At 34.2% G+C, this 22,935-nt stretch overlaps 1 protein-coding gene across 5 annotated transcripts in view; it reads right to left on the reverse strand.

The window, feature by feature from the left end:
• Positions 1-963: 963 nt before the first annotated feature.
• plx (PTB_TBC1D1_like and TBC domain-containing protein plx) overlaps positions 964-22,935 on the reverse strand; it is a 37,734-nt gene continuing 15,762 nt past the window's right edge. For 2 of the 5 annotated variants that reach the window (XM_065351666.1, XM_065351668.1), the window contains 19 exons: positions 12,878-13,009; positions 9,303-9,446; positions 8,558-8,637; positions 7,569-7,638; positions 6,976-7,110; positions 6,766-6,883; positions 5,563-5,667; positions 5,201-5,417; positions 4,951-5,122; positions 4,691-4,860; positions 4,360-4,496; positions 4,169-4,279; positions 3,935-4,087; positions 3,688-3,855; positions 3,455-3,606; positions 3,114-3,366; positions 2,862-3,031; positions 2,622-2,789; positions 964-2,529 (listed from right to left, as the gene is read on the reverse strand). In XM_065351666.1, coding sequence (XP_065207738.1) covers positions 1,546-2,529; positions 2,622-2,789; positions 2,862-3,031; positions 3,114-3,366; positions 3,455-3,606; positions 3,688-3,855; positions 3,935-4,087; positions 4,169-4,279; positions 4,360-4,496; positions 4,691-4,860; positions 4,951-5,122; positions 5,201-5,417; positions 5,563-5,667; positions 6,766-6,883; positions 6,976-7,110; positions 7,569-7,638; positions 8,558-8,637; positions 9,303-9,446; positions 12,878-13,009 — 3,639 coding nt within the window. In that variant the 3' untranslated portion in view covers positions 964-1,545. Of the gene's footprint in view, positions 2,530-2,621; positions 2,790-2,861; positions 3,032-3,113; positions 3,367-3,454; positions 3,607-3,687; positions 3,856-3,934; positions 4,088-4,168; positions 4,280-4,359; positions 4,497-4,690; positions 4,861-4,950; positions 5,123-5,200; positions 5,418-5,562; positions 5,668-6,470; positions 6,612-6,765; positions 6,884-6,975; positions 7,111-7,568; positions 7,639-8,557; positions 8,638-9,302; positions 9,447-12,877; positions 13,010-13,087; positions 13,669-22,935 lie in introns of those variants that run through there. The other 3 variants (XM_065351667.1, XM_065351669.1, XM_065351670.1) reach the window with 3 other exon arrangements.

A 22,935-nucleotide genomic window follows, 5' to 3' on the forward strand; every position in this document is an offset into this window, starting at 1 on the left:
AGTTTTGACTTTGACTTGAGCTTTTAGCTTTCAAAAATCCCAAACTTCCTCAGCTTTTAGCTTTTATCTTTCAGCTTTTTAGTTTTTAAAAATACAACAAAAACATGAGAAAACTGAAACTTGACTTGAGAAAACAAGAGAAGTAAAATGCGAAAATGAAAAAAAAAACAAACAGAAACTGAACCAAATGAATTTGTAAAATTAAAAATAGCTGAAAGAAAGCTGAATAAATAAAGTTTTTGGCTAGAGCAGAGCTTTTAGCTTTCAAAAATCCCAAACTTCCTCAGCTTTCAATCCTTGGCAAAGTGGCAAAAAGTAGTAAATTGTGTTTTTTTTACATGGATTTCCGATTTTGGTTTTGGCTTTGCAGATTTTCGAGAATATATGAATTTTGACAATTGGCAGATTCTAGATTTATATAGAATCCACGAGAATCCGCTAGGGTAGTAGGTTTTGACTTTTGAAAATGGAGTTTGGACACCCTTTACATTTTACATTTTATTTTTCCTAAAAAAAAGAAGACTTAAAGTTTTGAAAGTTGATGTATGGTCTAAAAAAAGTGAGATTTTAAAAAAACGTTCAAATTCCACATTCTCGAAAATCTGCCGAAATTCGTGTAAAAAATTGAAAAAACACATCTAGTGATCTTGAACAGACTAATGTTTCCTAGACTTTTGACTTTTCTCATTGTCATTGTTGATTGTTCAGCGAGTTCTGCAATACCAATGGGATTTAGTGGGAAAAAGGTAAATTTTTTTTCAAAAAAACACTTGGAATAAAAATTAAACATCCAATCAAATTTTAGAAAAGGTATACAATTTCCAATTTTCCATTTGAATGCCATAGGTAGGTATTTATTTAGAGAGCAGCGAGAATCAAGAAATTTGAAGAAGTACTTACTCCATACCTACTTCCATAAAAACCACCTAGCAATTTTATTTCTGATGAAAGAAATGAAAAAAATTAATACACAAAAAGAATATATTTAAAAATCCATGTAATTGTGAGTACTGCTCAAGTACATGTACATAAAATCATTATCTGATTCGGAAATAGGCATAATTAAATTACTAACGTTTAATATTAGTCATTTTTTTAAAAATTCAAATAAATATATCAAATTTAAAATCATTCATAATATTCATTTAATTAGAAAATTTTCTACGTCACTGGATAAGAATAAGAAAATAAACTATCATTATCAATTATCATAATAAATATAAAGAGGACTCTATAACGGAATACACAATAATGTAATGTCAAAAAAAAAAAGAAAAAAAATCACAATCAATCAACAATAATAATCACAAAAATGAAATTCATTCGCAAATTAAAGAGATCAAAAAAATATATTTACCATCGATCTCTAATTAACAGTCTCATAGACATAAAACTTAAATTTATCAACTGACGTAACAAAATAATTATCAAAAGTATCTCTACGAGTAGGTAAATCTAAAACGAATTTTTGGAACTATTTAATACTTGGAGTATTCGTTTGAAAAATCAAATACTGTGCAATGGCACGGAAGAAAATCCACACGATCAACTAATCGTTATATCGGAATTACACATCTTCGAATCTTGCACCGCACTCACGGTGCTTTCAGCTTTATCCGAAAGATTACCGTTTGAGTCAATCGACTCGACGCTTTCGTCGAATGCCGAATCATTATTATCAACACTATTGTTGTTTTCACTACTCGAACTATGTTCTTTAATTAAATGTTTAGGCACGTTAATGTGCATTTCTGTTTTAATCCTAGAAGGACGAAGACTCTTCAGTTTGGTCGAGCCGGCGAATGAGATTTGCACTCCTCCGCAATTCAACGGATACGGCGAATTTCCGTCAGTTTGAAGTAAATTGGAAGGAACGCCCAGTTCAAAGCTGCTTTTAGATGTCAGCATGGGTGCTTTTGTTTTAACGGTGTCTTCGTTTTTACGCAATTCTTTCGAGTAATTTTTTTGAAACAGTTTTAGCGTTTCCATTTCTTGAGGCGATAAAACTCGACCCAAACTTTGACTGCGGTCGGCAGATTCTTCGATGATTTTATCAAATTTAATATTTCTGGTATCGGATAACGACTTTGTGAAATGTTTACTGCTGTCGGACACCTCTTGTAATTTTTTATTATTTACGTTATTTGGTAACTGATTCAATTTTTGTTGGCGAATTTGATCGAATGAGTTGGCAAAATACGACGAACCCATTTTAGGCGTCAAACTATTAGACTTGATTTGACCAAGAGTGATATGTTGATCTTTAGCTGCTTTAAAATCGACGTTTAAATCAGTCAACGATGATTTCGGTAAGCTACGACGTCTTTCGGCCATATTCAACTGAGATAAAATTCTGAGAACGTCGTTTGGTATTTCAATGTCGCTTTTTCCGTACGCTATCGTCGATATAAAATTTCCCAACGTGTTGACCGTTACTTCTAAAGCACGTACTTCACTTTCCAATTTATTAATTTGCGATAAATGTTTCACCCGGACTGTTTCCAAACGACTGTTGTTGCTGAGAGCGATCTAAAACATAAGAAGTTTCTTGTTGAAATGACGTACCTATCTAATAACGAAATTGAAAACTCTCTTTAAAGAAAACGAATGACAAAATATACCTCTAGTTGTTCCATCAACGATTGATTTTTTTCTTTAAGAGCTTTATTAACTTCTTCCATCTGTTTCAATTTTTTAGTTTCGGGACGAGGGGTGGAAAGTTCTTCTTGTAATACGTGATATTCAACATTATATTCTAACAATGGTTTCGTAATATCTGTAGTAGAAACCTAAACAACAAAAAAATAGTTCATCAATCTGCTACCTACTCATTTTGTAAAATTATAATTTTTTAAACCTACTTGTTTAATCACAAGATCTAAAACATTTTTATCGATTTCTGGTACCGTTATTTTTAAATAATCCATGATCGATTCGAATCCATCGCATGCTAATAAAGCATCTTTATGATGACTAAGCAAAGCTAATATCACTTTGAACAATACACCAGATCCTTCGACGAAAATCAAATCTACAAGAAATAATAAATACGTTGTGAAAAATTCTGAAATTGTACAGCGTTATCTACCTATTTTTACAATAGTGATACCTACCAAAAATCCGCACAACAAATCCTAAAGGAAATTGAGAAGCGAAAATGGTCAATATCCACGGAGCGGCGTATAATATCGGAGATATTTCGTGTTTATCAAAATGTTCGTATAATTCCGGCAGATAATCTTTCAATAACCTAGTTAATTGGTACAATTGCACTTGAAGTCCGGCCATGTCAGGTAAATATTGTTGTCGGAGGTTACGTCTGAACATCAAATGTCGTAACATAATGAAAGCTTGATCTTCGCTCATCTATAAATCAAATGGAACAAAAATCATTATATGTTTCATTTTGATACGGAGAAAATTTCTGAAAAAACGTCGGAAATAAAATGCTTACGTGTAACAAAAGTATTCCAGCGATAAAGCTCAATCCTTGACAATATCCTACTTCTTCATCCAACAGCGAGTACGCTTTCAATAAATTATACAGTCCGAGTTGACCAGGTCCCAAAGGAGACATGAAATAACTATGGTTCGGGAATGTTCGCCCTAAATGAAAAATGCACGAATACGTTGTTTATAACGGATATTTTACAAACAAAATTCAACCAAATTATGCTGATGAGTTACCTAAATCGATTAATATAGCGTGTTGTTGAGATGTAAGCTCTTTTAGTAATTGTTCATATGGCACATTGTATTTCGGAAATTTGTAGCAATCGATAGGAGGAGGCATTTTCGAACAATAATGCTCCGCTAAAAATATCCAAACATCTCCTCGTCTACTTCTAGGAACACCTGTGCAGAAAATGAATTCGTAAAAAATTTTGAAAAAAATGCTTCCTGATACCATGGTCAAACGGCAGTTTGTGCTAACCTTTTCGTACAGCTTGTAAAAGCATTTGATCGTCGTATTTACGATTTCCTTTGTTGATCATGACTTCCCACACTTCGGTGTTTTCTTTTCCCGATGTGCAGATATCATCGTATTCTAATTTTATCCGTTTCATGGTGGCTTCTTCTTGTCTAGCTGTTATAAAATACAACTCTACGTTAAATTGAGCAAATTTAAGAAGGTACTTTCAGTCATAATAAGATGCGAAAAAATTACCATATAATTTGGCATTTTCTTTTTCCATCCTGATTAATAAAATTTGTTGATTGATGGCTTTTTTCCACAAGGCACGTAATTCTTCTTTTCCACGAGCTTTTATTGGAGCTTCTGGAAATTAAAAAGCGAATGAATGTAAAAAGCTAAGCATCCATAGAAATAGCAAAGATAATTCAAGATATGGAACGTACCTTTTGCAAGTTTATTTGGAGTGACAACATTTTTGAAAATATTATGTCTCCAAGATCCTCCTTCGTTTTCTAGGTCGTCAGCTTCGTTATCAGAAGGTACTATTGAGGCTCGAGGCGAATTGCCTACTTTAAGAAATCTACCAACATAAGAGAAAATAATTACCTATAATAAACGATGAAATAAAAATGACAATTTTTTTCAAAAAATGAGTCTAATTCTTTCGTAATTATTTTCAAAAAAGTGAAAAAATCGTATTGGTAGAGACCAAAAGACAGCTTTGGTTTTTGAGAAAGAACCAAACTAGAATACACCCAAAAATTTCGAACTTACATTTCTCTCATATTTTTAGGACTATTTAAACCTCCTTTATGGGGTGACGCAGAATCAGACAGATATCCGCTTTCTTTTTCTTTAACGATACTTGACAAGGAGTTAACATTCTTGGGAGCATTATTCTCTTCGACGACATCCAAGGACGATATTGAAGACTGAGAATGTTCCTGCACAAAATATGTACCATTATAATAATTATAAAAAACTCTCCTTCAATGAATGTACCTAGATGAAATGCGATTTTCAGCAAGGCTTACCTTGGTAATAGCAGCTGGTTTAGCGGGAGGAGCTATAGCCTCTTTATTGATAACACCAAAATCATCTCTGGAAGGCTTCCTTTTCAAAAGCTGATCAAACGAACTAGTCAATGAACGCTTGGCTTTCATGAAAATCGTTCCACCGCCCAAATAATGGTTTAAAAATTCATGCCTGCGGTATCAATCGAGGTAATATTACAATTCTATACATAGCCCAACTCGAAATCAAGTCACCCGCTGATTTCCGTACCTGTTTTCGACAGTATCGTGAACATGCCGGCTTTGTTTGCCGTCGCAATGTGCTTTCAGCAATGTCAACAGAAGCTGGTTCTGCTCTTTGCAGTTGTCGTCAATAATGCTAATTGAAGCTGTGGCGTTCAATTTATTCAATATCATCTCTTGTTCGTCTTCCGGTAGTTCTTCGAGTCTTTTGAGTATCGTGTTTTGTGTATCTTGATCTTTCATTCCTAAAAAGAATTTTAAAAAATAAACAAAATTAATAAATCAAACAAACCACGAATTTGGCTCCTTAAAGAATTTTAAAAAATAAACAAAATTAATAAATCAAACAAACCACGAATTTGGCTCCTTAGTGCTATCAAATCGACTCACCTTCAATCTCGTTTAAAAGTCTCTGAAACCAAACCATCGGGCAATGCTCGCAGTTCATAACAACATTGCTTTTCTTCTTCCCCAGAGCGTGAGACTGAGTTATCGCTGAATCATAAAAAAATTCCATGTTCAGCAACATTTTCAAACAGTATACTGTACATTGATTATTTAAACTTTGAAATCGCACACAATACGAGGATTTAATGTGTTCGAGAGACCATAACTTTATAATGTTGTTCGATAAAACTACTTTCATTTATTTATTTCTTTTAATCGCGATTGTGCACTTTTTTCAATATGCAATGCATTTAATGATTTAAGTCATAAAAATTGCTGCTCACGTTTCCTCGAAATTCGTCAAGTTTTTACCAGAAACTATTCAAATGACAATAACGAGTACAACACGTGACCGCATATCGGCGCCAACTTTGTATTAGGAAAAAAAGAAAAAAACAACAATATCACAATACCTACATTCTCATAAGCGCAATTATGGCAATTAAGTGGAGCATTCAGATCGTGATTTCAAGCATTAGGCACGATTTGTAATATTTCAGAACATCCAGACTCGAATGTTTACTGTTTTCCTTATCTGGCCGATTTTGATACCTAGTTGAAATTGTATTTTTCGAAAACCTACCTATACCTTTATTCAATCACGATGCATTGGCGCAATTTCACTTAGATCTACCCGAAAAATTACGTAGGTAGGTATTTTTTAAAAATATTATATTTTTGGAAAATATCATCGCGATGAATTCCTCCGAAAAACGATACTCACTTCGAAGATTAATCACAATGAAAAAAATCAAATTTTTTCAACGTTGAAAGAAATTTCACAAAAATTTAATTTTTTTGCAACAGATTGAAAAACTCAAAACAGAAATACGTAGAATTTCAATTCTTACCCGATTCATTTCTCAACCTGAACTTCATTATGCTTCGTTTAATTAGACAAATTTCTCTATAAAAAATTCACTCGATCGACTTTCATTTCAATATTTCACCCGAAAACCCGCTTCGTTCGATACCTTTAGACGAAAACGGCGGAAACTTTGAAATCGAAATGCGTAGCTCTCGCGTTAAAAAAATATCTCGTTAGTCGACACGTACAATAAATAAAAATAACGAACTAACAATCCTCGTATTGCAAGCTTTGAAACAATACGTCAAAGCGTATAATAGAAAAGCGAAATACGTCACCTCCTATTATTTCAGAGACAACAGAATTCGATTCACACTTGAATACATAACCGAGATAAGTGTTCGGGCTATTCGGATCTCGACATATTACTCCAAAATGATCGGTTTCCTCCTTGCCCTGAAAATGAACATATGTCATAAAAATGCCGCCTATTTTACCAGAGATAGGTATATTGACCCAACGAAGGGTGAGAAAAAATCAGTCCTTACGTGAACACAATTTATAACATCTCTAAGTTGTTTGTATAAAAGAACTTCTTTACGATCAGTGCTTATGAGCCTTAAATCTGTACGTCCTACGTGAAACACCATCGTACGGTTCATTTCCACATCGTCCGAACGGTGCTAGAACAAAAAAAAAAAAGTCAATTAGATATCCCATTAAAGTTTGCTTGATAAAATACGCTACAGATTTATTCCCGATCTCGCTCAAAAAAAATATATTATCGAGGGAAATGGGAGGTTTTTGCATTTGCAATTCAGTAAGATACCGTTTATCTTTGCTTATCGTTAATTTTTCAACGTTTTACAAAAAAATCGAATAACGAGCTTCCTTCTTATCGATACATGTGTTTTGTATCCCTATATCTGCGAACAACTACCGAATACGTATCTATATAATTATATCGTTAGATCCTGTAGAGTAAAATATTCCCGCGAGATGATTCCTATCTAAAGAGGATCGTTGAAATCAATACTTATGGGTAAAGGTTTCGGATAAACCATTTGTATCTATTGAAAATTAGAGCATGGCGAACAATACAAAATAGGTATAAAATATTGCAAACTGATGCATGCATTACCGATGAGTTTTCTCCACCAGATGTGTGAAACGATGCTATCGAATTGGCTCTTGATCTTTCTGTTGGTGGTCTGAAAAAAATATATATCAACAAAATTAACAATTAAATTCGTTTATTTCATAAATAATTACCTATAGGAAATTGAGAAAAAATTTAAGCAAGCAGCTAATTTACATCTGCATATTTATCAACCTATCTTAGACTTCTCTCATTCTAGACAAATTCATTTTTTTTTTTTAAATCAGAGTCACATATACATATTTAAATATTGTTTTTCAATTGTTTCTTATTCGTCCAAGAACTAAGAAGTGTTTTTTCATATCAACGATTGCTAGAATGAGAAAAATTGAAGGGCAGAGGAGGAATAACCTCAAATGCGTTCGAAGAAGAAAAACAACATCTCGATTCTAATTTATTATCTTTCAATTAACATCATCAAATGGCGTTTATTAGAATAGTGTAAAAATTACACCACAGTATTAGGCAAACAAAGAAAACTTTACGAGGAATTGCCCATAAGTACGTGTAAACGAACTAAATAGGTTTTTTTATTTTGTTGTTCAAAGATGAGAAAGGAGAGTGGTTCATTTTCTTAAATAATTACGTAAAAAAAAGAAAAAAAATTTACCAAATACTAACGAAATGCATAGTTTATTTTTCAAAAGAAAATGAAAAAATCTTCACTAAGTATAATTTTTTTTTAAATTTGAAATAATGATTGACGTCATGAAAGTTTAATTTTGAGGTTTCTAATCTCAATGATTATTTTAAAATCTTCAACTGATCTACATAATTATTCTCTAGTATTGATTAGGATAGGATAAATTTTCAGGTTATTTCGGTCATTCACTCCTCGGACACTCTGCATATATGCTGAAGAATAACAAACTATGAATATAATCTCATGCCATGCCATGCCAATAAACTCTAACTTACAATACTATGAGACGAAAAAACAAAAAATCAAAATTAATTTCAACTTTACTTACTTATTAATTTCAGATAAAACTCGAAAAGATGACGATTTGCTATGATCGTATCCGTTTTCACCGAGTTTGATTTCAACATCCTTGATAAAATAGGCAAAAAATTAATTTCACGTTAATACAAGTTTACGTACATTAAACTTATGTAGGTACTTAAATATTTAAATTACGATTACCAATGATAAATACAAAAATAATGAGCAGCTCGCTTTAGACTATTTGGTTCAATAAGATACAAAATATCATATGAATTAATCTATATCCCAGCGAGTGATGACCTTGGTAATGCGTATTCTACTCTTTAACGTATGTAATTTAGATACAAATAGGTAAGTCAACCTTTAAAATATTGTCAAAAAAATGAAAAATGAATTTTCATCGCAAATACGAAGGTTTTATACGAATTTTTATACCCAACACATTTAAAAACAGGCAATTGCCCAGATTTATAATTGTCTCCCTACGGCGCGAGGATAAAAAAAAATTATCAAACGTTATCGTACATAGTACATTGATATCAAGCTCATTAAAAAATGACACTGGTCATTTTCGCCACTATAACAAAACATTTGGTTCTCTCGAATGCCAATATTAATAACCACATGCGGATATTCATTGTACTCGTAGGTAATACCTACGCGCATTCGTGAAAAATGTTCGATTTGCACAAGTTGGATGATTTGATAGAAGAAGGTATAGGTTATACGTATAGGTAAAGTATAAAGGTAAAGGTAATTGTTGCATGTACCTGCGAAGGTCTCCGGATATGCTGGTAACCGTTTTTTGACAAATGTCTGTGTAGCTCGTTTTGACGAAATTTTACTAAAGCTGCGTCTATGAAAGCTTCATTTATTTTACGATTAGAGACGCGAATTTTTCCGATGTAGAGTACCTGCGGAGAGAGGAAAATTAGCAATTACTTCTATTTTTTTTTCATACCAACTAAACGAGTAAAGATGTAATGTTGCGATTTTCAGACTGTGTGAGGGTCACATTGAAATGTAATTATCGAGGCTGCAAAATTTTTTCGACACAGGATATGTAATTAAATGACTCGCTGTTCGACCAACGCTAATACATTAAATACATGTACGGTTCAAACTTCGTGTCAATTATTGTTTTTCTTTTCCAAAGGCCTGTGCGAATCACCCCCCCCCCTCTTACCCTTAATTTATAAGTCGGCATTTTCGGCAAAATTTCTCCCAAATTGGCCAGATTTTGGCAAAGTAATTGTTGAGTTTTGTCAATTTTTTCCAACAAACTGCATAAAACTCAAACCTTTACAGTTTTTTTATTTTAATTTTCGTTTCATTTCGAAAAAAGAGCTAAAAGGTGGAGGCTTTTTCATGTTATGGCCAAAAATTTTATTCTTCTAGTAATTTTAGAAACTTTTCAACGGGAGATCCAATCAGATTGGACGTATTGGATCAAGAGTTGGATTGTAGAATGTAGAATGTGAAATATAGGTAAATATAGATCTACATAATGAATTTTATAAGAAAATTTAGATTATATTTTACGTGTAAAATCCCAACTCTGACCCCAACTGAATAAGGAGAATTTCTGCACAATTCAGTACTCGTACATAACATCCTCAAATTAATCAAAATCCTATCTTCGTTTATCGTTGATCAGAGACGGATCATAGTCATGCTTTTTAGGAGGGGGGGGGGGGGGTTTGCATCGTTATTTTGCCGACAATAATCAACATTTTAACGCGCTAAGGACTGTGGTCAGGACCGTTGTAGGCCAACGCGAGCGCGGGGCAATTATAATTTGGCCCCCTGCTAAGCGGTTTTTGAGAGAGAGAGGGGGAGGAAGTTTGACTGAAAATTTTCCGGCTAATATAGGGGGAAAATACCAATCTTACCGATTGATATCATATTCATATGAGTTTCAAAAATGTTTATTTTGTGTTTTGGATTTTAGGGGGCCCAAATGTGATTTTTTAAATTTTAAAACAAGAAACAAATTGGTACGAACGAAGTACATATAAGGGCGAAAGTTTTTGAAAATTTGATTTCGAGATTCCTAAGAACGATGTTTTTTTTACGAAGTTGATTGTGAAAAAAAAGAGACAGACCCGAGCGAAGCGCTGAAGAAACTTTTGAAAATTTGTATTCACCTAGAGCGAATTAAAAACAATGTTTTTTATGCAAGGTTATATTTTTTTGGCTTTTGAAATTCAACTTTTTGAAAATTTGTATTTTGAGAGGCATAAAAGGAATTCGGTTTTTCTGATTCCAACTTTTTCCAGATTTTATCAATGGGTTCTTGAAATAAAGCTTTTCAAAATTTGTATAGTTTCAAGAACAGGGTGTCCATTATTTTTGGCAAGTCATTTTCCCCAACTTTTACAGGTTTTTCAGGCCATTGTATCTAATTTTCTATACCCACTTATCCCATACTTTAATAATTGGATTAAAAAAGAAACTTCGAGGAAGGAGGGGGAGGTAATTTTCTTGCAAGTTTTTCTTAGAACTGGATACGTCTTCGGATACAAAAAACAGCTGAACATTGATTATTAACTTTTTTAATTAAAAAAAAAAAATTAACATGCAAGCAGTGGTCTCGCGCTCCAAATTTTCTGGGCGCAGATAGGTATCATGTTGGGCCCCATTTCTAAAGTAGAAGTTGCTTTTAAGTTTTCGTTCTTAAAAGAGGGGGTGGTGTCGATTGATGTGGTAGAAAAACGTCAATTTTTCCAATTGGTACAATATTCATGACTTATGAAAATTTTTCTTTTCTTATTTGGATTTTTGGAGGCCTCAAACAAATTGGCCCAAGCAAAGCGAGGGCACGAGCTTTTGAAAATTTTCATTCCGAGATGCCAAAAAACAAGTTGTTATTTAATGCGAGGAGTTTATTTTTTGGTTTTTTAAATTCTAGAATTCGAATGATGTCTTTTTGAAGGAAGTTACTTTTGAAAAAGAAAAGAGACCAGACTCAAGCGAAAGCTTCTGAAAATTTGTGTTTCGAGAGTCATAAAAACGAGGTTTTTTTATGTGATGACGAGTAGTTTATTTTTTGGCTTATAATATTTTAGAACTTGAATGATGATTTTTTTTAAGAAAGTTGATTTTGAAAAATAAAACAGAACGGGCTCAAGCTACGGCGAAAGCTCTTGTAAATTGGTATTTTGAGAGGCATAAAAACGATGTTTTTTTGAAAGGAGTTTATTTTTGGGGCAGTAAAACTTGATTTTTACTATTCAGAAATTTTCATTTTGGTCTCGACAAAGAAAATAAAACAAGCCCGACTGCCCGAGCGAAGCGAGAGCAAAACCTTTCGAAAATTTGTGTTTCAAGAAGTGAAAAATAATGTTTTCCTTTCATCACAGGCCCTTATCCGAAATTTGCAATTGATCGTTTTTTTTTCAAAATTCCAGGGGTTTTGCGTGAAAATTACGAAGTACCCTGACTTTTTCAGACAGACCAAATTCCTTGACTGTTCCAGGTTTTCCTGGATAATGGACACCCCGAAGAAGCAAAACAGCAGTAATTTTGATGTGAAAAGTCAGTTTTTCCACCACTGACATATTTTTTAAAAGGTTGAACAAAAATACTTTCCAAGCACAATAATTACAAAGAATAATTTGAGAAATAGAAAACAACAAATTTGGCTCGAGCGAAACGAGGGAAAAAGTTTTTAGAAAAAAATTAAAATTCAGAGGATAGGTTGGTGATTTTGTCGACAAAAATTCCGAATTTTTAAAATATTGTCGGAGGGGGCGGTGAGTGGAGGGGGAGGAGGGTGATACCCTCTGTCGTTGATTAAAATCATGGCCAACATCGTAGATACAACCAAGCATAACAATCAAACCACAATACCGTTTGTGCCTACAATTACCAAGATCTGCAAACCAATCGACGCACAATGTGTTTTTCCTATTATCATTGGCGACAAGCCATTATAGTATTGATAATACAACAAGGTAGAAAACACATATTCGTATATGCACCATTTGCGTAATTCGTCGTATTTTTCAAAGATATACTTATTACCTACCTACGCGCTTCAAAAAAGTCTTCGAATGGGAAATCCCTCATCTTTCATCTTTTTGAACAACAAAACAATTCAAAATCCCTGGAATTCTATAATTTTTCCCTTCAAACTACTCGTACTCGTATTTCTTCTCATTGACACTGTTAACCTTTATCGACGTAATGAACGTAAATTTAACTCAACATGCTGTTTCGACAGAAGGAAGAAACAGCTAATGACAATCGTTGGCATGATGCGGTAAACACACTTCGCACCAGCAACACTTTGAACAAAATCGCGATTCGCGAGAAAAAACATCAACAGAATAGCGATACGTACCTCGAAAAAATGCGAAGAACTAGGTGATATCTCGGTATATTGCGAATTGAAGGTACTATTCTTGTGTATATTCGAGGTACTGGAAGATCTGCTGTCTGTATCTGATTTACTGGTGTACATGTTCTCTCTGTTCTGAAACCGTGTAAAAAATAAATTGTCTCATAAATGAGTCCGTGTACCACAACACACACAATAACGATCACGACATACCGAATTACAATTACAAAGTATCCAAGTATAGGTAGGTACGAGTATTATGGTTAAAACATGGCGTCGTGCGATAAATCACACGCATGCATATATGTACGATCGTACTATACGAACGCGTTTGGCGTAAAATCACGATTAATTTTCACGCGCTCGATTCGATTATTATACGAGTACGTATATCGTAAACTCCGGTGCACATATATGTATCACACGCGTTACGATATTATTATAAGATAGACATAACGGACAGCTAGACTCGATGGCTCCACCAGACACCCATAAGCCTATAAGCCCAAGTCCAATACACCAGGCATCAGGTGCGAACGTTAACAATCACTGCGCGAAAAGAATAAAAAGCGAAAAAAGAAAAAAATCATTGCGGCCAATATTAACGCTAAATATAAATTTAGCTAGTTGGAAGTTATTCAATTTTTCGCCTTCGACATACACTCGCCAGCTTATGTACATAAGGTACTTGAGGACGCCAGAAAGAAAGAGAGAAAAACCCGCGTAAAGAATAAACAAAACAAGCGCGCGATGCGCAATGATGTCCGGCCGCGAAAACCATATACTCCAAAAGGATCACGTATATTATAGTAATTTATAAAATATACTAAGACAAATATGCGAACAAAACATAATATACAGAGCTTTTAAAAGGGTCGGTCGCGTACGATACGACGAAAAATATTAATTAAAAATAAGTTACGTAGACAACGCCTAAATTAATTTCGAGTAAACAAGTTTTCGATTTTGACATTTTATTAGTTCACGTTTACAGCACGTGCTTCGTTGTGTTTGCGATTTTGCATCGACGTGTCTCGGAAATGTCATCGTCTATCGGACCTTTACGATGAACGTAACGTAGGTATAGCTTAAAGGTCATCTTATACAATTATTATGCATGGCAAAAGCCAACGTGAAATTAATTCGATGAATCAGCCCGAACAGGCTAAAGGATAATAGGTTCGATAAAAAATAAACTCGTCGAAGGTAAACCACCTCGTATACACGAAAATCGAATTTTACGCGTAAAAATTGCAAAGATTTGAGACAAAATGTGTCAACAAATGCAACAAAGTCGTCTATTTTAGAATCTAAGACGTGAACCGTACTCGTTTTTCTATCATTAAGTATATTATTTGTCCCCTCCCTTCCCCTCGTACCACGCACTGTGTTCCATCACGTGGTAATTTATTCGTATAGGTAGTTATGAAAACTAATCATCGTAAAATATCGGAAAATTGCGCCGAATCGATCACATCCATTTTTAGACGTCCAATCGACGACACTTCTGAAAACTTGAAAAACCAGTAGTCACACGAATTTTCTAATTTCATGAAATTCGAGTGCTTATGGAGGGGTCCTGAAGGCACGTATACAAAAAGGAAGCTAAAATTCGAAATCAGCATCTATGAAAAGCCAACAAAGCGTAGGTCACGTGACCATTTCAAATTCTGTGAAATTTGAGAGACATATCGAAAAAGTAAGGTGAAATTCGTAATCAGCAATATCGAAAACATAGCAATCGACATGTCACATGATTTCCATTATTTTTTCAAAATTTGACCAAAATTGTTGGATGTGAGGCGGAGAGGGGCGCACGCAAAGAAAAATAGCAAGAAAATATGACATTGTGACAAAATTTTAAGAAAATAACTCGGGTAAGTTTTTTTCAAAAAAAAAAAGTGACCAAACTTCTCACTTTGTTAAAGCAGTGGGTGTGTTCAAACCCAAGTAAAAAACTAGTGGTAGTGACAGACACCATTTAAATCAGTGAGTGAGTGTTCAAACTCAAGTAAAAGACCAGTGGTAGTGACAGGCACTGTTCTCAATCAGTGGATGTGTTCAAACCCAAGTAAAAAAACCAGTGGTAGTGACAGACACCATTTAAACCTGTGGGTGAGTATACAAACTCATGTAAAAAATCAGTGGTAGTGACAGACACTGTTTTCAATCAGTGGGTGTGTTCAACCCCAAGTAAAAAACTAGTGGTCACTAGTGGTAGTGACAGACACCATTTAAATCAGTGGGTGAGTGTTCAAACCCAAGTAAAAGACCAGTGGTATAGTGACAGACACTGTTTTCAATCAGTGGATGTGTTCAAATAACCCAAGTAAAAAACCAGTGGTAGTGACAGACACTGTTTTCAATCAGTGGATGTGTTCAAATAACCCAAGTAAAAAACCAGTGGTAGTGACAGACACTGTTTTCAATCAGTGGATGTGTTCAAACCCAAGTAAAAAACCAGTTGTAGTGACAGACACTGTTTTCAATTAGTGAGTGTGTTCAAACCCATGTAAAAAACTAGTGGCCACTAGTGGTAGTGACAGACACCATTTAAATCAGTGAGTGAATGTTCAAACTCAAGTAAAAGACCAGTGGTAGTGACAGACACTGTTCTCAATCAGTGGATGTGTTCAAACCCAAGTAAAAAACCAGTGGTAGTGACAGACACCATTTAAACCTGTGGGTGAGTATACAAACTCATGTAAAAAATCAGTGGTAGTGACAAACACTGTTTTCAATCAGTGGGTGTGTTCAAACCCAAGTAAAAAACTAGTGGTCACTAGTGGTAGTGACAGACACCATTTAAATCAGTGAGTGAATGTTCAAACTCAAGTAAAAGACCAGTGGTAGTGACAGACACTGTTCTCAATCAGTGGATGTGTTCAAACCCAAGTAAAAAACCAGTGGTAGTGACAGACACCATTTAAACCTGTGGGTGAGTATACAAACTCATGTAAAAAATCAGTGGTAGTGACAAACACTGTTTTCAATCAGTGGGTGTGTTCAAACCCAAGTAAAAAACTAGTGGTCACTAGTGGTAGTGACAGACACCATTTAAATCAGTGGGTGAGTGTTCAAACTCAAGTAAAAGACCAGTGGTGGTGACAGACACTGTTTTCAATCAGTGGATGTGTTCAAATAACCCAAGTAAAAAACCAGTGGTAGTGACAGACACTGTTTTCAATCAGTGGGTGTGTTCAAGTTCAACTTCAAGTAAAAAACCAGTGGTAGTGACAGACACATTTTAAATCTGTGGGTGAGTGTTCAAACTCAAGTAAAAAACTAATGGTAGTGACAGACACCATTTAAAAATTATACGCCACAAAACTTTTTAGCCCTTTTTTTTCCAATGTCTTATCCATCTCATCTATCCATAAAATTAATTTTTGACAAAAGATTTTGAAAGTTCATCTAGATGGAAGATTTAAGGATGAGCTCTTGCACAAACATCATCTTCGAAAAACCTTTATATCTACATATTCGAAGGCCCTTTTTTAGCCAAATTTTCGTTGAAAAAAAAAACTAAGGCTATTGAGGTAAGTCTGACATTGAATAAAGGATGAAGGGGGTGGGGAAGTAAAAATCTTGATATTTCTCGAAACGTTGAGCTTAAATCAGACGATTTCTGGCATGCCATATTTCATTCTATGCCCTTGGAAGACAATTGCAAGAGTATTTCACAACCTTGCACCTGTTTTGATGGGCCAAAGGAGGTCAAACTTGAGGAATATGGTTTTTCCAAGTTCTAGATTTGACACTTCAAGAAATTACAGAAAGTTGTTTTTTTTTAGAAAATTATTATAAGTACCTACCCTAATTTCATAACAATTTCAAAAGTGAAACCATGGATACGAACCTCTACTGCGACTAACATAATAACCAAATTTTAGCATCCAACCCCCAACCCCCCCCCCCGTTAAGGAAGAAAAACATGATTTTCTACTCGTTTTTACCAAATTGATCCAGTGAGATCCAAATTTGGCACAAACAGTGAAAAAATGCCACAGATGTGTCTTTCATTTATTTGATTTTTCAGAAGGGTGAAAACATCGTTTATTAATCATTTTTTTGCGTTCTTTTGGCATTTAAAACAACTTGTAGCTCGTTTTCAAATTAACTAGAGGATTCTTTTGCAACACTCAATGGTCGATATGCCGTAGATGTGCCTTTGGCAATATTTTTAGATTCATTCTTTCTTAAATTTTGGAATGCATGTTGCCAACAAAAATGCTAAGAAGCAAAAAGTACTGAGACTTCGATTATTCGCGTGAAATGATTTGGAAATTTTTCCTACAACCAGTTCAAAAAATGAACTTTTCGTTTCAATCCTCTTCAAATGTAACATAAGACTTATCAAATGAAAATTCATTGTGGCTTAGTAAAAAATGTCAAATTTAGAAATAATTGTTTGAAAATCCTTCGTAATAATTGCGATAACTTATGAAAATGAAAATGAAATTACTGCTCGAGCGAAGCAGAAAAAAAGTTGTTGCGTTTTGGAAGGGAAGCTCTTTGCCATAAACACCATTGGAATCTTCTCGCTACATTTTTCTAATCAAAAGTTATTTTGGTCAATTCAGAATTTTCCTATCCCAATTCCCACTATTTTCGATTTCTTTGTCAATCTGACACGTTCCTCGTGAAAAAAATCACCCCTCCCCCCGCCCTAAATTGATGAAATTCTAAAATCAAATCGAACACAAATGACGTACATTTCATTTTCAATAAATTCGAACGAAAAATATCATTATAAAAGTAGGCAACATTTCCTGCTCAAACAGCTTGCCAAACTCATAAATTTATCGGAACAAGAATTTTATTTTTATTTTCCATTTCTTAATTTTATACGTACGTATCCGGCACAACGCCGGCTACTACGATTTAATTTAATTCTGTTACTGTTACGCTTATTTTCGAATAATATTTACTAGCTTTCATTAAAAGCAGCAGCAGTATAGTAAGTACAAGTAGGCATTATACAAAGAAAATAATGATACTTGTAGTAAATACTGCACGTAACAAAATTGTGTTGTTATGATTAAACGCGGACAAATAATAACACACGATATAATGTCGTCATAAATGTACATAAATGAAGAGGAAAAAAAAAAAAAGAAATCAGGTATTTATAACTAGTTTTCACCGTAACCTTCTGCACAGGAAGAAGAGGTTTACATGAAACAGATGAATATTTACGAGCATTTGTGTTGTCGATGATCAGTATGGTTTTATAAAAAATCATCATACGAGGCGAACGGATATACCTTTGCGATAATTTATTATTGTTCGTCTCTATAACATGTAAAGTTCTACTTTCGCGTCCGCATTATTTAATTTAACAATAAATAGCAAACACGTTTACAAAGTTTATACTAAACATGGATACCTAATACAAACATCGTACAGCATAGTACCTGTGGATGGTTACATAAAAACTATAAGCAAGGTGTCTAACTGTATATTTTCATGCGGGTTGGTGCACCGAATGATACGAATAGCCAATCCTTGGGAGAGATAGAGGACTCAAGGTGGAGTGGATAAAGATCGAAATGTTTCATTAGAGTTACAACGTTTTGAGAATTTTATGGGAAATTGGGATTTTTTTTCAAAAATTTCGACAACCAAACTTTAGTAAAATGGAGCATTTTTGTCAGCTTACAACCAGAGCCTGGCGTACGAGGACATTTTCAGAATTTCAAAATCAATTTTATAGACCAAAAGAGGTGAAAAAAAATCAAAAAACTTGGTGGCATTAATAACTTCAGGGTCATTCCACGTCAATTCGACCAAAAAGTGGTAAGGGGGGGAGTCGACGATTTTTTTGAAAGTTTTTCTATGGAAAAACCTTCCGAAGGAATGACCAATGGCGCAAATCGCAGCCCTCTAGCCCCTTTTCAAAAGCTGCTAGGGGGTGTCAAAGTTTTCAGTGAACTTAAAATATCATCCATTTCAGCAGTGGATTACTCGATAACCGCGATACCTACCAAAATGCAACTTTTTCCAATAATTTGGTGTTTTGAAAGGCTTTTTGGTGATATCTCATAAAAATCAGTGTTGCCACTTTTTTTCGAAAGTTTCAAAAAGTAGTTTTCATATCGTTCCGACTCTCAAAAATTCTGAAAAAAAATATATTAGGGACAACTTTTCATGCTGAACAACATATTAAAAAATTGAGATAGCATTATTTTGTAAAGTCGATTTTAAAAAATTGAAAGTTTAAGAAAAAATTCAATTTTTTGATTTAAAACATGAAAAAAAGTTTTGATTAGTGAAGTAGACCCGTTAGACCACTATTTTTACATATCCGTTGACAAATTTGAAAATCCCCTTTCACTCAAGGAAATCAACTCATCACAAAAAAATCAAAATTCGAAAAAATTCAATTTTCAATTCCAAGCACTAAAAAAAGTTTAAATTTATTCAGTTGTCTTAATTTGACCTCTTTCTGACGTATTTCACGCAAAAGTTGATAAAAATTACACTCATAGCAAAAAAAAAAAAATCGTTTATTTTTTCAATCCACTCGGAATTGTGATTCTTTTGTGATGAGTTCATTTCATCGAGTAAAAGGTTTTTTTTCTTTCAATTTTTAATGGATACGTAAAAGTAGGGGCAAAATGGTCAACTTCACTAATAAAACCTTATTGTTTTCATGTTTTAAATCGAAAAATCGCATTTTTTTCGTAAACTTTCAATTTTTTGATAATTTTGTTTATCCTGAAAAGTTGTCCAAATGTCCATAATATATTTTTTTCAGAATTTTTGAGAGTCGGAACGATATGAAAACTGCGTTTTGATATGTACTTTTCGAGCTAATTTTTCGTACGAAAAAAAGTGGCAACACGGATTTTTATGATATCACCAAGAAGCCTTTCAAAACCCCTAACTATTGGAAAAAGTTCCATTACTTCCATTTTGGTAGGTATCGTGGTTATCGAGTAATCCACTGCTGAAATGGATGATATTTCAAGTTCACTGAAAATTTTGGCACCCCCTAGTAGCTTTTTAAAAAGGGGATAGAGGGCTGCGATATGCGCCATTGGTCATTCCTTCGAAAGGTCTTTCCACAGGAAACATTTCAAAAAAAATCGCCGACCCCCCCCCCTCCTTACCACTTCTTGGTCGAATTAACGTGGAATGCAGTCAACTAGATTCACCCCAAATTTTGTACCATTTTACCAAAAAATAGTCAAGTTTGAGTCAAAAGTGTGGAAATTCAATGTTTTCACGTCACTGTCCCTTGAAGAGTTGTACCTAACGATTTTAGGCTTTAAGTGAGCTGAAGAAAAAATTGAAAAATCGATTTAGACTAATTTAGCATCATCCATCTTACCCCACTGCAATCTTTATTGATCAAAATTGAAAATTTGTTGAAAAGTGAGGATAAATCCTTAGAACACCAACGCAACAATATCGTTCTTTTCCCTATGATGAAAAGATCACTACCACAAAAAATTTAAAATCGAGAATCTAATTCCTCGAGTTATATAGGGAAATACCTGAAATTTTCTCAAATGAAGGTAATTCCGCGACATCTGCGTTAATCTACAAATAATTTTTCAAAACGATTAAATAACATTTATGACGTAATACCCGAGAGCTAATCGTTCATTTAAATTCACAGCATGAAAACACGAATATTTTTCAATAAGTAGTCTGAAAAAAAAAAACGAGCGAAGAAAAATCTCACAAAACCAATACTCGTAGTACCATAATATGTACATATACACGAGCAACTGATCGTACCTAATTTCGCAACCCATCTGCATAATCATTTGTCTGATTTGTCTAGCATTCGAACCACTTGACCTATCGAAGACCCTAAACAAATAGCTACGCGAAAAATGAAACATCCGAAATTCCACAACTCATATGTACAAGGCGTTGGTTGATGTGTGACGATGAGGCGACAAATCAAGCAGCACTCAGCACGAGGAAACCAATTAATCATCGTTTATTGGACACAACCAGTTGAAAATGTAACAAGGCTATCAAAATTCAATCAAGGTCCACGTTTACGTCAAAAGGGACGCAGTATACTGTACAGATAACCCAGTAAGAACCGGTTCAAGTCGAGTTTTCGAAAATCTATACGAGAAAATCAAACGATTGACGACGGATGTGAGCTACGGAAGATAGGTACCTATAAGTAAGAGGTAGTACAAAATCCTAGTTAGTTAGTTCCACGTAAGTACTGTTTTTGTCCCATTTTAATCATTACAGCTGGATTTCAATAATTGACTATAGAAGGATAATTAAATTAACCTTTTACGGTGGTGAGACTATCATAACGTGAATGATGCTCCTTCCATCCGGCCATAAAGAGATACTCTCACAACAACCAACTTTACCCGCGCGTATTTTTTTCTTTCCATTAACGGGAACAGAAGGAAAGGAAACCAATCGAAAATTGTTCACTATGAAATGATTCAACGAAGTCAACATCTCGGTAAATTCCTCATTCCGTAGTTCACAGTCGAATTGTTTTCGTCTTCGTTTGCAGACTTTATTTTGCATGTGGATCCTCCAAACCGGATTATCTTCTTTGCAGATTACGTTGTTGTCGCTTTAGGACAATTTCGAGTGACAAATATGCGAAAAATTTCTCATTTTTTTAACCTTGAAAGGATCAATAGCTCGTAAGTAATTTCATCTTGCGGCCGTTATATTCGAGATACGAATTTTAGCACGTGCTTTATTATAATATCATGTATTGTACATGCGTTTGCGTTTTTATTCTTGCACGAATACGAGTACTTAGTTCAACGTCTTCTCTCATTTCTTTGTTCAATTTCAACGTGTTTTCTCTTTATGTTTGACAGCTCTTTGGCAACATGGAACTTGGCTATATTCAGTCAATGGTCCGGGTGCCCTTCCTGCAATGTCACATCGTTTCGATGACGATGCTAGTACTACAAAGTTAAGATTCAAACATTGTCCAAGTCGTTACATGTTATTGTTAATGTCATGTCACCTGTGTATAGTTATGTTATAATAATCTTTCAATTTATGTTACGTAGGTAAGCTCGTAGTACGTATAATTCGACGAATGATACTTACCTATACGTACAAATTTAGAAATAGGAATCAAGGTTTTCAAGAGTGTAGCTGCCTGTAGAATAATACATTCAAGTTATATTTTACTCGAACTGTTATGCTATTAGTAATTAACGACCCGAGTCGGAAAAATGATGAATTTTCCAAGTTCGCCTTGTATATGTATTACTTACACCATCTCGTCGGTTAGATTAAAAGACGATAATTTTTTTTTTTTCGAAAACTTAATGTCTTGGTTAAATTATGAGCGTGGTTTTTTACGCCACGAGTAGCCACTATTACGGATATGTATAATTTAACATCACTTAGACATGTGGGAAAAAATTATTCTTGGAAGAATTTTGAAATAATTAAAACTCTAAGGAAGGGAGGATTACAAGAAATATGATGCTCGATCGTCCAAGTCTCTCCATAATAGGTTACTTAGGTACTCCTTGAAGTTTCTCATTGGTTATATTTTTTAGTTGATATCGATTCGACTCGTGTCTCCGAAATGAAAATAAAATCTTCTCTGAAAACAAATCGTTATGGGTACCTATCTACTGGACCTTATAATTCGGAAGCTCATTACCCTTGAATTGAGGCAATCAACGATTCACTAATTTTTAATCACGTACTTAGTAGGTGACTAGTATACATAGCTATTTAATTCGCTTAAAAATTATTTTGTTATTCATATCGCATCGTTGTTGGTTCGAAACTCGTGAAATTTCATCGTAACGCCAGCATTTTTTGTACACGGAGCCGCGAGCCTGGTCATGACCTTGTAGCAGCATCGTAATTTTCAGTGCAATTCATTTTTTAAAATTACGTGCTGGAAATCCTCCCGCCTGTTTGGTGGATGAGAAAAATTACAACTATTTTTTCCCCCCTTTAATACCTACAAGTTTTTTATTTTACTCGAGTGTATATTTTGGAGGAACGATTCATCGCGTTAGATCAAACTAATGGTGCAGGATACACGATAGATAAACCAGTTCACAGGAGGGCAATCGAATTAG

The sequence above is a fragment of the Planococcus citri genome, chromosome 2, assembly GCF_950023065.1.
Source record: "Planococcus citri chromosome 2, ihPlaCitr1.1, whole genome shotgun sequence".
NCBI classification, from domain to species: domain Eukaryota; kingdom Metazoa; phylum Arthropoda; class Insecta; order Hemiptera; family Pseudococcidae; genus Planococcus; species Planococcus citri.